We start from the raw sequence: 23566 nt of genomic DNA, 5'->3' as shown, positions 1-23566 counted from the left end.
TGCTTTTGAAAATGTTGAGCAATAAGATCTAATTGAGTTGAATCCCTGCATTTCATGTTCATGGGCCAAATGTTCCTCTAATTGCATTGTTTGTCATTTTTTCAGATAATATTTTGTAAGCTGTCTGGGTCTGGGGCACCTAACTTCTCGCCTAACCTAACATGATCTGTGTCTTAAAGCTTGTGTGTGTTTATCTCACTTCTGGTCACCTACACACACACACACACATGCATGCTGATGTCCACATGGTGAGTGGCTCAGCAGCATGATGCGGTGTCATATATGTTAAAATAAACATCTGACTATAACACAGTGATGACAAACAGAGGACCAGACCACACACACACACACACACAAAAAATCAAACCAAACAAATGACGCAAACTTGAACACAGAGACATGAGATACAGAAAGAAATATACAAACGTAATGAAAGACGTGCACATTCAAACAAATATACATATCTAGAAATGAATGTGCAGAAAGACCCACAGATCCACTCACACATGCACACACACACACACACACACACGCAGACTTGTCTCTGTATCATTACAGTCTGAAGTGGTTCACATTCTCCATTTGTCAGTAAAAGCCTTTCACCTCAGAGTTGGCCTTTCTGGCGCTTGCAGAGAGTCTTGCTGAGCACCTTACTTCCTCTCAACATGACAGACTTCCATGACAATGTTTTAAGTGCTACACATGGGCCACGTTTCAAGTTCAGTGGGGAAAACGCTCTCCAGTTGGGCCAGCAGCCTTATTGTGGATATAGAGTTGACTGAAATGATTGAAAGCATTATAAAAAATTAAGTGCTTGTGAATCACTTCTGTCGTTTTCTGAGGACTGTTGTCTTTGGATCGCCGACCTCCAAACTGGAAATGAATGGAGTTTCTTATTTCACTGCTTCTGCCTCTTCTGTCAGTGCTGCTCCCTTCTCTAATCCTTTTACTTGGTAACATAAAGCTGTAATTGTACCCATAACTCTCAATGCCGAAGTCCTGCCTCAATATGTCGCTCCTTTCTTATCGACTTCATCGGCCTTTTATTGTCTGCCTGCCTTTTACTTATTATAGTTAAGAGGTATGAAAACCAAAGAGAGATATAAAGCCGAGTCAGCTTCCCATGCAGTCACTGGCGTGAGAGCTGAGTGGAGACAGGGGAGTCCACCCATTAACTGACTTGGCAGGGAGGAAAAGGTACAACAGCAGATCAAATTAGGAATGTCAAGCTGCCTTTAATGTGTGTGAAGTCAGTCCAAGCCTCAGAGTTTCAGTCATTTAGCATCTTTTAAAACCAGACCACTAGATTACTGTGACTTAACTGTGAACAATAATGATAGCAGTTGGCCATTTTAGGACTGAAAGGGAAAAACGAGGACACAGAAACCAGCTGGAATCGGTTCCAGCAACACCTGCAACCCGTAGCTCAGGTAATAGCGTGAAGATGAATGAATGAATGAATGAATGAATGAATGAATGCAGATAATGCTGAAAGCTTAAACAAAGTTTAAACACAGAGTAACATGAGCCATCACACCCTAATTAATTTTTTTTTAATAAAAAATCTAAAATATGTGGTGTTTATTATTTTTCAAATTGCATAGTTTAAAAGCAGGGATTTTGGAACAAGCTGAAAAAAGGTTAAAAAATTGACCTATTCTACCTCTGTCTTTCTGTCTGTCTTTCCCTTAGAGAATCCTCTTCTTGAATTAAACAATGATTCTGTTTCTAATATGCAACGATAAAGCATGTAAACTCTCTTTCTCTCTCTCGCTCTCTCCTCTGTATCATAACACTCTTGTGTATTTGTCTTGGCAACGTTCATCCAAAGTAACTGACAGACTAATCTGCTGCACCGTTCCCCTGGACCGTGATGAAATGACAAAGACACACACATACACGGTCCTACAGCCTGTCACACACTCTGATACAGAATACATGCAGTGCAGGTAACTTCAGTTACAGGAGAGAGAAGTGGCGATGACAGATTAAGGATGATAGGATTGAGCTAAAGGTGTTCAGCAGAGAAAGAGACGGAGAGCAGAAAACAGATGGCAGCAGGAGCTGAAATCCAAGATCGAGAATGTAAGCAATTAGTTAGATGGAAGAAAGGAGGGAAATGAAATGGTTCGATAGGCATCAGACAGAAACAAAAATGATTAACGCACAAAGAAATGTGTCCAAAAAAAAAAAACCACCTTCTGTACGTACAATCAATCAGAACAGATTCTTACAAATGGATTTCCAGGTCTAAAGTCAACAAATAATATAACAGGACTGAAAATCTTCAAAAATCCTATTGATATGTAAACAAATAGTTTTTAATGGAAAATACAAGTATTAGATTTTTGTTTAATTTTCTTTTTTCCCCCACATCATTTAAAAAGTAATCAAATGTGACGTGTGTATAATTGTGAGTTCTGGTAGATTCCACTAACCTAAATACTTAAAGGAGTGTGCATGTGAATAAATAATATACAACTCTGTCTCTTCTCAATGGCTGAGACATGTCGGGCGGGCCGGTGCACGACTGCACGGCGGGTAAATATTGGTGGACATATAAATCTTGACGTGCGTGGGTGTGTGGTATTGTTCACTGTTTCTTACCTCTGACTTCAACATCTTCATCTCCCCTGTGATCTCTATTCAGTCGGACTCACCCACCCAGTAACAATGGCGCATTGTCTAGTAGAGGCACAGAGACGCATACACACTGAGTTCACTGAGAGGACATTCAAATCAATAATGTGGACTTGAATCAAACAAGGGATGTTACTGTTGGTCTAGTCATCACCTTCCATTTCCTTTTGTATCCTATAGAAACATTGATCATGCCAAGGCGGCTCCGGTAGGGAGAGCCCGGTACGGCAAAGGGCATTGATGTGAGGCTTGAATGACTTCAAACAAAAGGCCTTTTGTCCAGTCGCACCGGCCGAGGACGTGATCAATGTCGCTGGCATTACTCCTGTTTGTCATTTTAAATTGGTTCCTGACTGCTGGAGTCAGAAATAAAATATTGAAAGAGTTGAAATGGTGAGCCATTAAATCCTCCTTATGCTTTTTTGCCATCATCTTTTAAAGTTCAACTTACAAAAAAAAAAAAAACTGGCAGTGCTTAGTTCTAGTATTTTTCCAAACGGTCTATTGTTGCTTCTGACAGCCAATGACAAATGTTTTATGGACAGTTGACCAGTTGCGTTTCCTTCTTTATAGTGTACATTGAATTACATTTATTACGCTCAAAGAACTCTGAATTTCTGTTTCGTGTCAGTGTGTTACTCGCCTTTCTCTTTTCCCACTGACTCCTTGAAATACTGTCCTGTTGTCAGGGCTGATCCTCACGGGGCACTCAGTGGGAAAATGTCTGAACTCAAGTCTACTGATCCTGCATTTCCTGGTTCCTCAGACAGCATCTGTAGCGCTCAGACAGAAACAGAGTTCATTGGGGGGACAAATCCTTGTCCGGATAATGGAACAGAAAAGCATGTGAATTTACCCTCTCATAAAAGGTTGGTCCATTGTGTGGCCACATCCACTGAACTTTCCTGGAACATAATTCTTTCTGAGGTTCTCCACTACAAAAGGTCAAACGATTTTATAAAGCAAAGTATTGATTTATCACAAAGTTATTCATGTTCCTGATGTGTACGAACAAGTTGGTGCCTCTGATGTTCCTTGAAGAACAAAACTCTGATGACATGAATGGCTTTACTCTCGTGTGTGTTCTTCACCAGCACGTGTTCACGATGGATCCCACAAATGTGGAGAACGGAAGAGGGAAGGTTCCACATGACCCCAGCCTCCCCTTCGCCAGCACTTTCAATGGTACGTTCCATGTTCTCCTGCCACTATCTGTCTTAAGTGTTTATGGAAACGTCATTCAGGTGGTCCGTACTTAACGGCGGAGTTACGTTCCGAAGACCCCGTCGCTAAACGAAACCCCCTTGACCGACAACTTGGCCAACATTTTGTGTGGTCAGAAATGTTTATATTTGAGTACTATTATACTGTACATATACATGTATACATACTCGCTCACAACTCCGCAGCCAGTGCACTCCGCTCATCGTATAAGCGATGCTATGTCGCTAAACACATTCTTTTAACTTCCGCAAAGCCCTTCGTAACCGTAAATCGCTGTTAAACGAGTACGTCGTTGAGTGAGGACCATCCCTAATTAAAGAACTAGGTTGACCAAGTGAGTTGGCTTTTAAAGAAGAAGAATATGCCATCAATTCTAACTGGGAACCTTTGTTGAATGTTGCATTTCTAATCCCTCACCGTATATCTTGTTGTTTTCACTGTAAAAAATACACGGAAAAAATACAAAAATAAATTAAAGAAGAAGGCAATGCAGGGGGTCGTCGACGTACATCCTATGCGACTCGCGACTGTTCGACTTTACGGCCGCACTCGTTTGTTTGTCTGTTTACGAGGTGTTTTTACGACATACCGGAAAGCGAATGAGCGAATAGCGTGTGCGACAGATTCTTCGGTCTCACCCACGATGTGTACCGAGAGGAAATGGTCTCTTTGTACTCCTCTCTTACAGAATCATGATGCAGCATAATATACTTACGGTAATTCAACATGGGTCGATTTATGACCGAGTCGACGAACGACAAAACCCTCGACGAGCCCCTGTATATTGGCAACTGTTTGCAGAAAGTGTTTCAGGTTCTATGGTAATTTACAACACACGGCAAAATTGAAATGCAGCGTTTTTTCCCTTTATGCTGCACAAGAAAATCTAGATTTAATGGTGGAGTGCAGAGGATGGATTTAGGAGCCTCACATCCTGAGGACAGAAGCTGGTCTGTAATGTGATTGGGGGGGGGGGGGGTAGTCTTTTTGACTCTCCCCAGGTACTGAACCTACTGAGATCGCTGATCTCTGGTAGGTGGGCTCCAATGATGTTTGAGCTGACTTTGTGCATTCGTGAGCTACAGGACCTTCATTCTCTGGGCTAGAATGACAACATCTATCTCAAAAGTGTTAAAATACCAAACACAGATGTCTGTTTCTAAATGTTTCACCTCTCAGTGCAGATCTCTGCTATTTAACCCCTGAAGCAACTAGTGTGGCCTCCTTCTTTGACTCTGACACCAAAACACACACACACACACAGAAACACATGCACACAATCTGGAGCTGTGCTGACAATGCATAATAGTACTGGGTGTTTCTCTCTGAATGTCATTTTGGCATTTATTTTATGAATTAATGCTGATTTATACCGCCATCCCTCCTTCCTTCTCCTAAGTGGGTGTTTTCAAGATTTGAATTTATCCCACAATGCACAGCATCTGGCAGGAAACACATTCAGCTTTGACCACAGCTCCAATAAACTTTCAACACACACGGAACCATGCAAGCAAAGCTGTTGAGGAATTATGCTTGCAGAGGTTTATTGAGGAAAGACAGAAAGACAAATAGAGATATTTAGTTGTACATGCTGTGAGGACAGTGGTTTTGTCCAAGGATTGCACGCTTGCAACCACTCGTCATTTTCAACAATGTGACATGCCGATTCAGCAGATTCCTTCTGACCTCGTCATGTTCAGCAGGGGAGGCAACACGGACCACAGAGCTGGACTGTAACGATCCTATTTAATGAGACTTGCTGACCGTGACTGATGGTCTGGACCCTGTGTGGATTTTACCCATCGGGGGGGATCAGTGGTGCACAAACAGTTATGTGATTACTTTTTTTTACACTAAGTATGTAAAATAACAAACAAGCAAATGTACACAGAGTATAAAATATCCACACATGGAACACACTGTAATAAGAAAATTAATGAAGGGGAAAGGAGATGCCAAACATGAAGCCGTGAAAGAAGATGTAGGTCAGTTGTCATATTTCTCTTCGACACCAGAATCTTATCTGAAAATAAACACGACCCACTGGTGTTTACAGTACATGTTATATATTTGTTTATGCATGTTTGTAAAGTTTACAGATAAATATCTAGCTGACATATAACTGCTGACAGATTCAATTATGTTTTAAAGAGGTATTCCTGTTGCTGTCTATAGCAACTGTCACCATTGTCAGTTGTGACAATTTGGATATATGTTTTCATTCAGTGAAAGTTATTCTTCATTTCAGTTCAATGCTTCGTGATTGAAAAAAAGCTAACTATTATCGTAATAATTTCATAAAGCATATCTAATGTCTTCCAATGAAGAAAATGCATCTCTCCCAGTTGATTCTCGTGTGATTTGTTCCTCCAAAAAGGGATCTCGGACCTTGATATTGGTGGTTTGTCACAGCAAGAGACAATGAAAAGCGCTGTTACCCTGAATGCAGTTATTTGGGTTTGAACTGTCTTTGAAACATTTACATTCATTTAAGTCAAGTGAAGCCAATTTTATTTGCACAACACCAAATTATAAAAAAAGTTATAACAAGGAACTTTACAGTGTACCAACAATCACCCAAGAGGAAACTGCCTTTTAACAGGCAGAAACCCCAAACAGACCCAATGCTCAGGGAGGGTGAACAGCCTTGACAGAGAGAGAGAGAGATAGAGAGAGAGACAGAGAGAGATATTAAAGGTCAAGTTGACTTTCGAGATTTTCTGGCATATTATACATTTCAAAGTAAATTGGATTGTTCTAAAATAAATATATTTCGTAACGCATAATGTGAAAATTTCACAGGAATCTCTCCCTTGAAGCTGTTTCTGATCATGCTGAGTTTTCCGTTTTGACTTAAAACAGATCGCCTCGCTTGCCTAAGATTTTTCCCGGGTTGCATAGACGCACCGCAGGAAATATTTTGTTTCTGTTTAAAAGAAAACCAATTTTCTGAGTTGTTGAAAGTTAAAGTTAGCGAATGCCTATGGTCTCGGTGGAGGATATCCAGTGCAATGTGTGTTAGAGTTTGGGGTTTAGATTTACTCTCCCAGTGTGCTCTTTATTGGATTTGTTTTCCATTTCCATCTTCCTTTCCTTCTCCTGACTCATTTACTAGAACCGCGACGCTTTCTTTTGCCACCTATGATTTCCTTTTTCTGCACTGCCGAACTTATTTTCAAAAATTTCTGCTGTTGCTTTACATTCTAACGGTTTGCCTTCATATGTTTTCACTTGTCCCATTCTTTCTATCCTTTCTTACTGTATCTCTCCAAACGTCTCGCCCGTAGGTGGAGAGCTGTACACAGGACTGACGGCCGACTTTCTTGGCAGAGACTCTGTGATCTTCCGAAGTATGGGAGGTCGATCCACCATGAGGACAGAGACTGACCACAAATCGCTCCACGGTAATGCGTCACTGTTTTATTAAAATGTTGCTGTACATAAGGAAAGTAATAATAATGCTATGCTTTGACGTTTGTGTTTCCAGAATGACTCTTACTTCTTCTTTCACAGATCCCAGGTTCATCGCTGCCCACCTCATCCCAGACAACGACGACAGAGACAACGACAAAGTGTATTTCTTCTTCACTGAGAAAGCCACGGAGACGGAGGACAGGGAAGGGGCCATACACACACGTGTTGGACGAGTGTGTGCGGTGAGATACTGTTAACAGCATTATTTTGTGATGCATGACACCATGATGTAATTATTAAAGTTGATGCAATGCAGATTTGTGAAACTAGATTTGAGATCTCTATCCTTGAGCTGGAATGGAAAAAATGACATCAGAGCATGCCCAGAAATAATAACCGCTTAGTAAGGAGTCCAAAGACACACACGCAAAAGCATGAGATAGTTTCTGCTGTCAAGCAGGGATGTGCTGGCGGCACAGTGCTACTTAAGATGGCCTTAAAGTCCCAGTGAGCTTCACGTGATTTAGGAGTGACTTGTGTCTGATGTTTAGCTTCATAGCCCCACTGGAAAAGCATCACATGAGAGACAAGTTCAAAGTTAAAGCTTTCCTGAAGGAATCAGGTGACATTTTTTTGGTTGGCTGGTTGGCTTTATTATCATATTGTAATATGTTAAAAGTCTCCTCATGGAAGTGCAAATGTCTTTGGTGGTGTTCAAATATTTGCATTCTCTCAGTGGACCACACAGGCATCATGATATACGAGATAATTTGGATGCTTTAAATTTCCGATGCACACACTGCCGTCAAAGTGTCCAACCGGGCGATCCCCATCTGCCCCTCAGTCTCACTCACATCCTTTAGGCATCCATGTCTCCCTCAAAGCCACTTGTGAGTTGCATGCATCTTACTAAAGTGCACAAAAAGGAACACACGCAAACACACAGCTGCAGGATTTCCTGGGAGACAGATTGACTCTGCCAGAAAACCTCGACAAACTCCCACCCAAACCTTCAAATCATAACTTTCTTTGACATCTTCATCCCCCTTCTCTCTGCATCTGTCTCTCTTTCTGTCCTTACATGTATTTTAGTGTTTTGTCTTGAGCCATCTTTTGTCCCTTAGGTGAATGTGCGTCATCGCTTCTCTTGTGGTTCTCTTAGTTCATGCAAAGAAGCCAATTATCTCTCTCTCGCTCACACACACACACACACACACACACACACACACACATACACTCTCTCTGTCTCTCTCTCTCTCTCTCTCTATCTGAGGTGACTACAACACAGATGGTTGAGTCTGTTTTTCATTCATCTGAAGGATGTTGGATTGAGTGTCATCTCTTCATTTCAAAGCTTGTAGAAGTTAAAAAAACGAATGAAACTCCATATCTGGAAATTAACATGCAGCTGTTTCATACGTAGCTCATGCGCTATGTTTGTGTGTCTGCTGCTAGAATGACGTTGGAGGTCAGAGAGTGCTGGTGAACAAATGGAGTACCTTCATTAAAGCCCGACTGGTCTGCTCTGTACCGGGACCTCACGGCATTGACACACACTTCAACCAACTCGGTAAGATGCGTGCAAACACTTTACTTTGGGACCTTGAACTATCAAAATTCAGACACACTAAGCGACAATGTTGTTTATGAAACACAGAGGATGTTTTCCTGCTGAGGACCAAGGATGTAAGGGACCCAGACGTCTATGCAATCTTCAGTACAATCAGGTGAGTCACGCTGGAGCTTTATATGCATCATCCTACAGAAATATATATATATATATTCCTCACAGGAAGGTAGAAACAGCCGACCTGACTTAAAGAGCTCCTAATATTAAGAATAATAATCATTTGGTAAAGCGTCATGTCTCATTATGGTCAGAATACTCTACCAAAGGCTTCTCCATCATCCCATAATTAAAGAGCAAATTTACAGCATTATGAAAATATTGTTTTTGCTGATGTCCAGTGGTTCGTACATTATGACATCACTGCTGAGTGGCTGGTGTGGCTGCAAGCATGTCAGTGGGGGTGTAATAAGAATATTAAGCAGGATTACATTTAACATGTTAAACCAAAATAAAAAATAGTAATGCTGATAATAAAGCCAAGTGCTTTAATACATTAAATGCATTTTTAAAGAAATGCATTCTGAGAAGAGACTTACTGATACTGCAAATGGCTGTTCGCCTTTTGCCCTATGCAGCGGAGGTCTGGCTGAGGATCAGAGGCTGTGCTTTGGCTCATAGGGGAGCAGCAACTCAACAGTGTAGCTGGAAGCTAAACCACAAAGAGCTCTGAAAGAAAGCCATTAAATACCGATATCCATTCTAAGCTTGACAGGTGAAGAAATCTGCTTAATCGCGGCTGATGTGATCTCGTTTTCTGGTGTTTGTTAAAAGCTGAGCAGCTGCCTTTTGCACAGGCTGAATGCACGAGACAACTTTATGACTCCATCCTGCATAAAGTGAGTCGCAAAAGACTAAACAAGAATGAACAGCATATCAGCAATCTGTTTGTTCAAGCAGCGGACCTTGTTCACACAATATAAGCTGTTAAATAGAAGCATTGTTGCTTTAATGTTGAAGCATTTGTTACACGTTCATTCTTTTGTTGAGCATGAAGTCAGATTAATAATGTGAGGACGTCTCCAACTGAGTATCGCCTCTCTCTCCTTTGCAGTAATGTGTTCCAAGGGTTTGCTGTGTGTGTGTACCGTATGGCTGACATCAGAGAAGCCTTCAATGGACCCTTTGCACATAAAGAGGGTCCAGATTACCAGTGGGGGGTCTTCGAAGGCAGGGTACCTTACCCGAGACCGGGCGTGGTGAGTTGTTGCTGACTAAACGCATCACTGAAAAGTTTGTGTTTCCCAGCCCAACGCTTTACAGTAATTACCATGACAAAGATATTTTACGTCATCTACAGTAGAAATCAGCAACTCTAACCGTCAATAATGTAGCTTTTCTTTAAATACATGATGTGTTTTCTTGCTCGGTATGCACAGAAGATACATTGTCACACCAGCACCTATTACTTCAGAGTCTTTGTGAAATGATTAACAGAAGGTGATTCACGCCAAGTGGCAATTTTCAAACAGTCAGAACTGAGGTCCAGACTAATAAATCTAGGCTTGTACCTGCCTGGCATGACAGACAGACAGAGTGGATGGGTTTTTTAGAAGAAGAAGAAGAAGAAGAAACTAGAGTTGAGAGTCACAGTGGTTAGAAGTGGTAGATGAGTTTTAGTCCATGCTACGACAGAGAGCGATTATAATAGAAATTTTATTTTTTTAAATATCATTCAAAAAGGATGTAAAAAGTCTCTACTGTGTGTCAACAGAGCAAAGCGTGTGGCAGTGCATCGGTGATGAGTGTAAACAGTGCAGACCCGTCTCCTGGTTTACATCCTGCCTCTCGGTGGAGCGCCGTCACTTTCTCTCAACCATATCACTGTAATTCATGACTGTTATGTACACAAACACACATAGGCAGCACACACACACATGGCAATGTCACACACACACACACAAGTCCACCTCGTTACCAGAGTGAAGGAGGGTGTGTGAAGGGAGAAGGACTATGAATAATGTGAGAACAGAGCAGACACATCTGTGGTTTAAATCTCCCGACTCTCTGATTAACAGGAATGGTTTTGGCCTGAAACTCTGGCTGCAGGAGAGAGAGAGAGAGAGAGAGAGGGAGCGTCATGGAGGAAATAAAGGGAGAGGAAGCAAGGGAAAAGTTGATGACTCAGACAATAGGTTGATGAAGAGGCACAGATGGGAAGAGGAAGGGAAGGAGAGGAAGGAGATGTTAGAGGGGGTCAGTTTTGCTTCATTGCCTTCAAAATGATCATCAAAACTAATTTGATGAAGAACAGTCTCCCAGCATTGGATTGAAACACTTCTGCACATTAACATGATGGGTACTGAAGTGGGACGGGCGGTAGATACAAGCCGGCGCGGGAGACAGTTGGACAACCCGGTTTAAGCAGCTGGATGAGGGGAAGAGGAATAGCAGGTCTGTCTTCTCCAGCCCACTGCTGAGAGGGAGAGCGAGAGAGAGAGAGAACAAGGTTAACATCAAGGACCAAACCCTGGCAGAAATCCTGTGGTCCCTAAACCAGGCCCTCTCCGGTCCCTGGCTGCGCCTAGAAATTCTGTCCATAAAGATTATGAACAGAACCGGTGACAAAGGGCAGCCCTGCCAGAGTCCAACATGCACCTGGAACAGGTTGGACTTACTGCCGGCAACTCGAACCAAGCTCTGACTTCAATCATCCAGGGACCGGACAGGCCTCAGCAAAGTGCCCCCCATACTCCCAAAACACTCCCCACACCAAGACACTACGGGGGACCCGGTCAAATGCCTTCTCCAAGTCCACAAGACACATGTGGGCTGGTTGTGCAAACTCCCACGGGCCCTCGTGCAGCGGATGGAGAGTGTAGTCAAATAATCTACAGGAACAATTCTGTCTGTTGATCAGCAACAGAAACAATTCTGACTCCTTCACAGTCTAAATGTTGTTAGAGTTTATTTTATTGCAACACATTAACGCTTCGTTTCACTTTTGCTCCACTGCTATTTAATGCTTCTTAATACGCTTTCACAGCTCAAATATATTGTCAGTCCGAGGCCACATTAGGCTTCATTAAAAAAGAGCGCATGTTTTACATGGATCATGTTATTATTATTATTATAGGTGGTGCCGTTGCACCTTCTCTGATAAATTGCTGCTGTTAAAACACAACCAGAAAGACTGCTAGAGAAGATTTCCCTGAATCTGAACCTCAACTAGAATCACTTTCTGCTGCTGGATTTGTTTGTTATAATGGATCATTCTCCTATACGTGCAATGCAAAAGGCCCCACACGGTCCACGCTGTGCTCAATACACACACAACCACAGAAATGATGGCCGTTGCCAAACACGCTCACCTCTTCCCTCTCCCTCTCTTGGAGATGGAAAGCACTCCACCTGCACCTCGTTCAAACGATGTCGCAAACATTAGTTTGAATGAGGTGATCTATTCCAGTGTGGGTTTCACATGCCAAACTTAATAAACACATTAAAAAAATTCTTTTGTGTAGGGGGGGGGTGAACGTTGAGGAAATCTTTTGTAAGCATTTGTTGAAAGAAAGTTTTTTTTCCTCTCTCTGTGTTAATGAAACAAAATGAGAATGAGTTAACTATACAAGTTACCGGTAGTTTGCAGGAAATGTTTGCTTTAACCTCATGTCACACTGAAGTACTTAATCGCGGCTAATCCAGCTCGTGATAATAATCAATGGGATTGTCTGTGTACCGGTATGTGTCTTTCTTGGCAACATTATGTACCACAGAGCAGCATGTTGGTGCAGCGTCACTCTTTAAATCTTTTCGTTCAATGTTTGTAAGTTGGGGTCTACAAAGAGATTTCTGCATTGTCATCGATTATGGCTGCATCATTCTTTATTATGAGGGAGAACGAATCCCAGCGAAAGCCACGAACATAGTGGCAATTCTCTGAAGAGAGTAAATCTGCTTTCAATGGAAGAACAGACACGCGCTTACTGTGGGTTTGGCTGCCAGCAGAGACGATACAGCCAATGACCTGGAGAGCAACCGATAGTTTAATCCATAGTAACGCTAAACATGTGAAAAACTTGAAGTGAAGACTTGAAAAAAGGAGCTATGCGTGACAAGACTTTGGCATCTTTTCTGAATTACTGGTCTGAACCGTGAGCAAACCCGAAGATCTTGCAGATTGTGTAAATGCTCATTTTGACAGTTAACCGTTTGCTGTCGACACATTTGATTTATCTTGATGACAGTGCCACCAATTGGGAGGTTTTAATCCCAACATTTAGCCTAGAGCATAACTTTAAATCAGTATTTTTAAACATTTATCCACTGTTTTTAGGCTCACTGCGAATTACGTTTTTGTTTTTTTTCTTTTATAAGTCTTTAAGATAATTATTAGATTACATTTCACAAAATCTTGCCTCCAGTGGTTAAATACATTGGGGCTATTGAGTGCAATTAGAAAATGCTTGCTTTACAGTTACCTTCTTCAAACTCTCCGAGGATTTGATCAAGTCTTTCTGTTCTTTATAATCAGTCTCCCTTTTCCCTTGTCGCTCCAGTGCCCGAGTAAAATCACCAACCAGCCCGGCAGAGAGTTTGGAAGCACCAAGGACTTTCCTGATTACGTGCTCCAGTTTACACGCAACCATCCCTTGATGTGGCGGCCGGTTCATCCTGCCTTCCGCCAACCTGTGCTTGTCAAGGCAAACATCCCTTACAAGCTGAAGCAAATCGTGGTGGACCGGGTGGAGGCAGAGGACGGCCAGTATGACGTCATGTTCATCGGTACAGGTTCGTGTTTGTGGCGCCATGTTTTTACAACACTTTCTGATCCTTCCTGCCTGCCTGTACCATTTCAGCTGACCCTGTTTAGGGTTTAGGGGCAGACATCGTGCTCCTATTTTTTCAGCCTTGTCACTGTCTGGTATCTGTTTGCCTCTCTTCCAGACATTGGTACAGTATTAAAGGTGATTACCCTACATAGTGGGAACAGTCTAGAGACAGAAGAAGTCACACTGGAAGAGTTACACGTTTTTAAAGTAAGTTTTTTCTCCATTAGTTGTAGGTAATTCTTGCAGCTATGTTAAGCATCAAATTGGCGACAAAATACATTTACAGTTCAGGTTTTTTTCATGGTATAAAATATCTTCATTATTATATTTTCTGTATTGCAGCTGTCAAGTCCGATTACATCAATGGAAATATCTGTGAAGAGAGTAAGTGGATATGACTTAAATTACTAATATAAATAACTAAATAATTGCACAATTACTTGAACCAAATGATCATCCTCTTCTTTTCCTCATCGTTTGAAACAGCAAGCCCTCTTTGTGGGCTCTCCAGAAGGTGTGGCACAGGTGAAGCTGCATCGCTGTGAGACTTACGGGAAAGCCTGTGCTGAGTGCTGCCTGGCAAGAGACCCTTACTGTGCCTGGGACGGATCCCTGTGCGCACGATACGTGCCCAACAGCAAACGGCGCTACCGCAGACAGGACATCCGATATGGAAACCCGGTGCTGCAGTGCATGGATCAGAGTCAGAGTGGTACGCATGTGTCGTTTGCCGTCTTTGTGCATCACGCAGAGCGACGTCTTCTCCCGAGTCATGCCGATGCATGTCCTGCATTGCTGCAAATAGTTATGTGACGTTTTTTCTGATGGAACCCTTTATGAAAAGAATTCAGTGATCAGATCTAGAAATAAAACATAAAATCAAGCAAAACACCATAACTCCTCAATTACAGAATCATGACGCAGCATAATATACTTACGGTAATTTAACTCGGGTCGATTTACGATCAAGTCGGCTTACGACAAAATCCTATAGAAATCAATTGTGGTCGCAAGTTGACGACCCCCCCCCCCCCCCCCCCCCGTATTTCCAAAGCTAAGCTAAGCAACTATATTTTACACAAGAATAACTATCTCTCAAAATATCAAACAGTTTGTAGAAAATCTCAGGCGGTATCGGCGGCTATAATTTGTCAGTTCAACTAAGTGCACACAATAAATCTCGAACAAAGAATGAATTCTAAGATGATGTTTCAGAAAACACATGAATCTTAGGCTCTTACTTCAGAATCAGCCTGACACCTTGGCACAAAGAAACGTGGATCCATCCAAAGGCCCTGACGGAGGCACATTTCATCACCTCTGCTCGCCTCGGAGAGGAAACGCTGCCAACACATGATCACGCCCTTTCGCTCCCCTCCTCTCCCCTCCTTATTTTTTGTCTTCTACTCTCCCCCCTCACATAATTTATCTATTTTTCCCTTTCATTTGTCGTTCTATTTTTTCTTTTTATCTTTGTGCCTTTTGTGTAATCACCGATTACTGACAGTTTCAGCTTTTGTTTACCAGCATCTCACCTCTTTTTTTTCTGTCCTTCTCCCAACAAATCTCCCCATGCTTTTACAAAGGTTGATATATTTATAACAAGCACACATCTGAGTATGTATGTAATCTCCCACTAACAAAACGCCTCTCCATACCTAACAAGGTTGTGTTTTTTTACAGGCACTGGACGGGTGGTTTCAACAGATGTGTTGTTTTTGAGGTTAACATTTATAATTTGCTTGTAAAATGAAAAACATCTGCCCCAGAACATCTGACTCCTTACATATACGAACTCCGGCTGCCGTCCTGGGAAAGAGACGCAAAGACATGCAATGTCCCTTACAGACACATACACACTTCAAACACAGACTAGCACACAGGCAGCATCCGCTTCCCAAGGATTTCGTGGGTTTACACACTCATGTATACAAAAGTGGGGTCTATCTCGTCTCCTTTCTGTCCACAGCTAAATCATTTGAAGTGTTTAAGGACACAAGCACCACCATTTTCTGGAGATTGTCCGCTTAGCTACAACTTATGAAAATAATTTAGAAAAAATGACCAAGAAAGCATTTCAATCAAAATTTAGATAACCATTGTAAAACAACAACAACCTGATAGCAATTCTTGTATCGATGGGTTCCAATCAATTGAGGAGTAGAAAAATAACATTTCCTTGCCGTAGACATCGTGGGTGAGACCGCAGAAACTGTCGTACATTCGATTTGCTCGCTCGCTCGCTTTCCGGTTTGTCGTAAAAACACGTTGTAACCAGACAAACAACAACAGACCAGTAAAAACAGAAAAAACAAAACCAAGACATGTGACTCTGGTTTGGCTGATTTATATTGTCTAACATAGTCAGCGCTTATGTGAAGAGAACCCACAACAGGTGTCCTTTACTTTGTCTTTCATCTCTGTGCTTCACAAGCTCTCCAAACATTTCTCTTTCACCAGACGACTATGATGCGACAGAGGAGAGAGTGGTTTACGCGACAGAGAACAACAGCACCTTCTTGGAGTGCATTCCTCGCTCTCCACAAGCTACCGTTACGTGGCTCATTCAGCATGACGACCGTAAGGAAGAGGTAAGATTAGCAAACAGCCATTAGATTAAAAGCACGATGAGAAAACACCACCGCATACAAATACACAACAGTAGGTCCATTTTGACCTATGGTTGAAATCAAACATTTCAAAGAACTAGAAAAGCATCCAGACAGCGCAGACCTCTGCCAAGCAGCTCATTCCCCTCCTAATTTGGAGGGGAATCTGAAAACGCGATTTCATTGTGTGTCAGGACAGATAATGATTAATAAAGTATTTCATTTAATTGGATTTACACAGTCCACAAGGTGATCTGGATCATCATCAAAAGGTTCTAAATTGTTCTTCTATATCTTATACACCAAACATGAAAAGTAAAAGTGAATCAGAGTTGATGTGCATTTTAACAGATTTTTGAATCCGTAAATGGGATTTTGAATGTTAAAATGTAAAACATAATTTCCTGACCTCATTCTGGATCAGATCCAGAAGACATTGTGCATGATAGTGCATATCGGACCCCTTTATGACTGTGATTTTATATGATTATTTAATGCATATTTTACATATCATAAGATATAATTTTTTTGAAGAACGCTCCATTATAAGTAAATGAGAAAATCCGGATTGCCACAGTATCCACAATCCGGATCCAATCCGGACGAAATTTAGTGGTGAGACAGAAGTCCCCACCCTACATGGTGGTGTAAAATTCCATAAACATCGGTCAATAATCAACCAAGATATTGAGGAACAAATGTTGAAGCTCCATTGACTGCAATGTTAACAAAAATGTCAAAGTGATCCAGAATCCAGGATCTCTTCTGGATCGTCGCCAAAATTTAACAAACTAACGCCAGCAAAAACATGACCTACTCGGTGGAGGTAAAAATGCAACCACTCATTTGCTTGGATAAACAAAAACAATTGTAGGCTTGACGACATGAAAGCTGAAACGTCACTCAAAAAAGACAAGGCCATGTTGGCCCACACCCGCACTCGTCATCTGCTTGTTTAAGGGCAGAGTTCTCGAAGCTCAAATCGGTGCCGTGGTCTGCCATGCAAGTATTGAGGCATTACCCGTTTCTCCATTTCTCTCCAAATAAACATTTGGCTGCCATTCCAGCTGACAAAACTACCATGTTTGTGTTGGCACAGGGGTACAGAAGCTGGAGGAAGGACGTATAAATGGATCGAGAGGGGGAGAAAAAAAGTTTAAGAATAAGAAAAACTAACATTGACTGGATTTCATAGCCGATTCTTGCTCTTGAAATTCAAGCTTGTGCTCCATCTTTCTATTCTCATGTTATGTAGTTGATTTCATGGTCTTTAGCTAATTTCATTTTATAGTTTGTAGTTTTATATCCAGATAAAAAGGGGAAAAGAAGTGTTGTATTATCTGCACAATTTTAACAGGATCTTTTCGATAAATGAAGTATTCTACATTTAGAATTGTTTAACTCATTGAGTGCCAGCTATTTTCAACTCAGCTATATGCTGAGTGGCCCCAGTTTTCACGCATTTTTCCAGATATTCCAAACCCCAAAGAATACTCTTTTCATGACTATGCAAACACAGAATGAAAGATTAAAGTATCTTTTTTCATCAGGAAATTATTGCCAATGAAAAGAGGGGCAGATTTCAATGTCAGGGTTGAAAGTGAATATTTGGGTTCCAAAAAAACTTATTTAGATGTGAATGGCACTCAAAAAGTTAGAACTAATCTTTGATTTAAAAATTCCAGCTACTGCTTTGTTGTTTGTCCAGTCACATTTGCATTTTTAAATAAAGTTTGTGGAACTACTCCAAATTTAATTGATTTTAAAGATCCAGTTTATACTTTATTGATTCCTTACCATAACATTATTTATAGCTATAACTTGTCTATACTAAATCATACCTCTGCAGTTACAGTTTGAGTAAAAGAACAAGAAGCCGGAGGTGATACAGTTCAAGGATTTGCAAGGGCCAAAATGGTCGAGTGTTTCAAGACAATCATAAAGGAATGGACAGCATCCATAAAGGAAAAGGAAAAGTCAAAAGGCCAGGCAGAAACAGATTCGGTACACAGACAGGAAGACAATCCAGACAAATAACGCAAAGGAGGAAGCAAAGGCAAAAATGAATAATGCTATGAACACAAGGCACAGAAATACAGAAGTGAAACTAAACACAGACTAAATACTCTGAGAAGGAGGGCAATGAGGCACAGGAGACACCGAGCAGGCCAGGGCAGACAGTCGCACACAGGAAGTCAGTGATTAACAAGATCAGGGACAGGAGAAAAGCTTCATCATGTCACAAAATCTTACATTCATATGTTGTTCTGTCATATAAGACACATGGACCCAAACTCTGCCTTTGTCTCACCAGGTGAAACTAGATGATCGTGTGATGTCTACAGAGCAGGGCCTCCTTTTCCGCCGCCTCTTCCGCCAGGATGAAGGCGTATACGTCTGCCGCTCCCGAGAGCACGGCTTCACACAGACCCTGGTCCGCCTCGCCCTCGAAATCCTCCAGGCGGAGACGGTCGACGAGCTCATGGCGCGTGACAAGGCCGGCCCCTCTGACTCGTTCAAAGAACGGTCAACAGGTGGCTACCGGGCCTGGATGCCTTGCAACTCTTACAGCAGGGTCGGCCCTCCCGGCCAATTCGGCCAGTCGCGTACGTGGTTTAAGGACATCATGCAGCTGGTCGGGCCGTCCAACCTGCCACATGTGGAGGAGTATTGCGAGAGGATGTGGTGCAACGACAAGCTGAGGAGGAAGCATAAGAGCATGTCGGAGAAATACCGCCAGGCGCAGGAGAGTGCCAGGAAGGTTCGCAGCAAGAGCTCCAGCGAGCGCAACAGGATGCCAAGGGATCTGAGCGTACGGGGGGGCTAATGGAGAAGGAAGACGAGAGGATAACGAGAAAGGATGAAAATAAGGGACAAAATAAACTGTGTTCCGACAAGGGTCAAAACCACAATCAACCTTTAAAAGTTGAAACTTTGGCAATTGGACATGTAAAAAAAATAAGCTAGGTGAGAGATAAAACGATTTGCATGGATTTTATGTCATCAATGTGTGTGTAGGTCACCTGTTAGTTTTTTTGGTTCTGGACGAGACCAGAGAAAGACAAAAGCCGCCAGCAGAGACTACTGAACCGGACGAGCCGCATTGAATGAAAAACCAATTCCAAACGCTGACGACTCCTCCCCTGTCAAAGTTTAGCCATAGTAAAAAAAATGTCCTGTTTTTGAAATGACACTCCTGTTGAATCCAGATTCATGAAATGCATGCATGCTTTTTGGACTCAGCATCTTGGACTCCAGTGAAGGAGTTTCATAAGAGAGGAGCGTCACACCTTTATTTACTCTGGACTTTAAAATGACAAGTGAAGATGTGATACGCGGGGGGGGGGGGTTGACACAGTCACATCTCACAAAATGCAACTGCGGGAATGAATGCCTGCTGATTCTTGCTCCATATTTCATGTCTTGCTCCACACCTGGCTTATTTTACAAAATATTCATGTCTGCCTTTGTTTCAAGACATAGCTGACTTTGCATGATATTTATGGCAAGCATATGCAGGTAACACACACACACACAAATACACACTAGTCTTACATAAACTGAAATCCCACTCACTCTTCACACTGAACACACACCCTTGACTAGTTCAAACTGGATTCCATTATGAGACGACTGTTGATGGTTCAACAGATGAGTGCCGTGTTTCCTTTTTTCACTGCTGTGGGCTCAGCATTTCCATTAAAGACCAGCTACAGATCATGCTTTTGGAACACACTGTAAAACCTCCGGGATTGAGCCGAAGCTGACCTCTGACATTTGCTTTTACAATGAGGCCTGCAAAGCAAACCGAATTATTTTTAAATGGTTAATTGTTTAGCCTCGAATAGTGAAGCCTCATAGTTTTCCACCATCTAAAATAATGTCTTCGCTGTGTTTTTGCTCTTTCTAATCATCAAAAACCATGAAATGAGAAATATCATCAGCAGTTTGCTCTGTGAAGTTTCCCCCAAAGCTCATCTGTTTCTCTTGTGATAATAGATCGGACGTATTCAGCATTTCCCAACGCTGGTTTTAAAACAGTTCATGATTTTGATACATGATGATCCACAATGGTATTTCTTCAGTTTTGTTTTAAGACCGAAACCAAAATAACTTTCATTCCATGTGTAAAACTTAGAAAACGAGAAGAAAACATTGGAAAAGCAATGTAATAGTAAACTTTTTTCATACTGCATTGACATTATTATTATTATTATGTCCACTCAATTGTATAAAGTACATGTAACAGAATACACTGATGGGACCATTGCATCATTGGTCTACTATCCTCCTGTGGGCCTGCTTGTGTCGGCTCCGCCCACGTAGATCCACACGCTTTATAGAAATTATGCTGCTATAATGTTTCTATTGCTCAAAGTTGCCAGATACATAATTTATTTTCATTTAATATAGCATCCTTCATCTTTGTCCTTGTGTTAATCTATGTTTGCAAGAAATCCAAGCTGATGTTATCTATTTTCACTGCGCTTATGCTGGCTGTCAAAAAGTGATGAAGTAATCAGATTCCTGTGCAAAAGTAGAAACACAATCAGCTGTTCACTGTTCTTGCCAAAGAACTGACAACCACCAGTCTGACTACCAGAGGAGGGGGGATCCCTCAAATGTGTGTACATATGGAAAATTATATATATCGACATAAGTGAAGCTTCAAGGCATTTGAATGGACTTTCAGAGAACCAGTATAAAGAAAAGAGGTTTGAGGAGAGAAGAAAGGTGAGATAATAAGGTACTATAAATTTATGAAAAACCTTTACCCCTATTACAATCCACTTCACTGCAGTTCAAGTATGAAGTATAAAAGTTGACACTATTATTAGCAGCTATTGCAGCACACTATAGCGTGCTTTTTCTCCTAGAAAGGCTTTTTTTTGGTTGTTTTTAAGAATTGTTTTTTGTTGAAATGGTTATGTAAGTGTTTGTTCTGGTCTGTGGTGTGTAAGATGATGACCAAACTAAAACTACAATCAGAAAATAAAATAAAAAACAGCATTTTTAGGAATGACGATTGACTGAAAACCTGCAAAATGGTGTGAAAATAATTCCAGTTTTACATCATCTGTTAAGCGCTGAAAATACAGAAACAAATTGTGACACTGTTTTGCTATCTTCAGATTTAAAATGTAATGTTAGACATGATTCATAGTCATGCAGAAATGTGTATTTACATAAAATGTACAACACTGATTAAATGTTAGTTGTTTGTGTGCGAAGAAATGCTTGTTTTTAAGTGTGTTGCACCAAACATTTACATTTTTGCAACCTAAGAATGCCACTTGTTATTTTAGATCTCATAAATACATGTTAACCTTTATCTAAAACATTTGTTCGAGTACTGATCATTCCATTGTGTAAACTTGTAGTATGTTATTATTTATAGAAGAAAAAAAGGACCAAACATCCATCATTGTGATCTATTTGCTGTCATAAGTTTGATTTATTCAGGCAGCGTTTCCTTAAGAAACAACCCACACACACAAAAAAAAAAAAAAACACTTTCATAGTGGAAGTACATCCTTGGATGAGCATTTACTTGGTGACCTTCCCATCGTTATGCTGTAAAGTTGTGCTTGCTGTGAGGACTCTGACAAAAGCCTCATGCATGCCGTACATTTCTGCTATTTAAGGGCATTAAACAGTGATTTTCTAACAAGAAGGAAGTGGCCCTCGACTGGGTATTTTAAAGAACTGTGTGTTTCGTTTTGGGGTGGGGGACGGGGGACTGGCGCCTGCGACGTAAACAGAGACAAGCAGCAGAGCTTTAACATGAGACACTTATATAAGTTCTTACTGCACAAAAACCCCAGCATGCTCTATTTAACACTGAATCAACAACACAAAGGCTACTTACTTACAACAAGGCTGTGTGGCATTTAATATCAGGGTGGAACAAACTCGCTGCATTTTAGATTTTAAGGGCTGTTTTAGTTTAAAAACTTGGTTTTGGATCCCTTTCGGACAACGTTGGGCATCTCTGGGGTCTCCATACTGAATGCATGTTAAAACAAACCAGGATCATTACAAAGCTCTGGTGTCTGTGTACAGTACTTTAGCATTGATAGGCTGGCGTGTGTGGTTGCAGGATTACAGCACTAATGAGCAGCCCATTACGTAACCTGGGCTACTGGGCTTGGTCATGCATGTGATTGGAGGGTAATTGCTGCATGTGTGGAGAAGTGAAGTAACAACAGTTCATTGTAGCGCCGGCTAACAGACGAGCTCGTAAAACCCAGCGCTGTAGCCGATGCCACCAAACGGCTTCACAGCCAGACAAATGATTACAACCATGAATGCTGGTTGTAATAACTGAGCATAAAATATAAAATACTAAACATGTAAAACCAATAAAGTCACATTGTTAGTTATGTTTTCCACCGATAGTCAATTGAACTTTAAAATAATTATCTGTCTGTATAAATTAGGTGTAATACAGGCCTACGATGTGTATTTATACTTCCTCCTGTTGATGCTACACTAGTACTAAAGAAATGGTTCAGTATTTATAAATTGTCTCTTTTACACATATGAACTTTTAACGCTGTTTTTTTTTACTTCTTCTATGATCACTGATTCACTCATCTGTCTTCCGATCCTGGCACAAGCTGGAATTCTCTGTTCTCTAGAACTTATATCTTTCTGTCCTGCTTTGTGCCCAGTCGTCTCTGATTCACCTTTGGTTGTTTATATTCAATTATAGCACATTTTAGAACAAGCCGTTTCTTTTTTTTTTTTTTGCAATTTGGTTACAACTGTTGTGAAAATCTTCAAGTGTTTGAATCAGGACAGCTTCAGATCTTCTCTTTACATGTCGGTGTATTGAAAATGAACGTTGATGAAGCAACACCTTTTTTTTAAATCATGTTTACGTGAACATTCATGGCAGCTACAAAGACTGACTGCTTTCTTTGATTGGGTCAACTGGACCTTATTCCAGGTCGATTACGGGTCAAACCGACAGAAGACAAATGAGCAGCGTGCTATGACAGCGCAACACGACTGCTTTGTGTACAGATAATGGCACATGTTTAGAGATACTCAGGATAAATACATCAATCTTGAGGATAATATATCATCAGTGACATCGTGCACAAGCAAATGTATCATCTGGTGATCACAAAGATAAAGCCATTCCTCACCCAGTGGAGGAGATACGGAAGCTCACTGGAGACGAAAGAGCTGAATTCAGTGAGCTGACAAGGAATTCTGCAATTAAAGTGCAACTATAGATTGTATAATATTACTGACTAGAGATACTCATTCAC

General features: G+C 41.3%; 1 protein-coding gene across 1 annotated transcript in view; it reads left to right on the top strand.

Annotated features, from left to right (window-relative positions):
* The window catches only part of sema3bl (sema domain, immunoglobulin domain (Ig), short basic domain, secreted, (semaphorin) 3bl), a 47587-nt gene extending 28474 nt beyond the window's left edge, over window positions 1-19113 (top strand). The window contains exons 5-16 of the mRNA XM_068751220.1: window positions 3735-3825; window positions 7152-7268; window positions 7378-7520; window positions 8734-8848; window positions 8936-9005; window positions 9960-10104; window positions 13405-13636; window positions 13793-13884; window positions 14020-14061; window positions 14164-14389; window positions 16138-16268; window positions 18601-19113. Of these exons, the coding sequence (XP_068607321.1) occupies window positions 3735-3825; window positions 7152-7268; window positions 7378-7520; window positions 8734-8848; window positions 8936-9005; window positions 9960-10104; window positions 13405-13636; window positions 13793-13884; window positions 14020-14061; window positions 14164-14389; window positions 16138-16268; window positions 18601-19113 (1917 nt within the window). The remainder of the gene's footprint in view (window positions 1-3734; window positions 3826-7151; window positions 7269-7377; window positions 7521-8733; window positions 8849-8935; window positions 9006-9959; window positions 10105-13404; window positions 13637-13792; window positions 13885-14019; window positions 14062-14163; window positions 14390-16137; window positions 16269-18600) is intronic.
* The last annotated feature ends 4453 nt before the right edge of the window (window positions 19114-23566 follow it).

Source organism: Brachionichthys hirsutus, chromosome 2 (assembly GCF_040956055.1).
Source record: "Brachionichthys hirsutus isolate HB-005 chromosome 2, CSIRO-AGI_Bhir_v1, whole genome shotgun sequence".
Lineage (NCBI taxonomy): Eukaryota > Metazoa > Chordata > Actinopteri > Lophiiformes > Brachionichthyidae > Brachionichthys > Brachionichthys hirsutus.
This window is presented reverse-complemented; position numbering and strand designations above follow the sequence as displayed.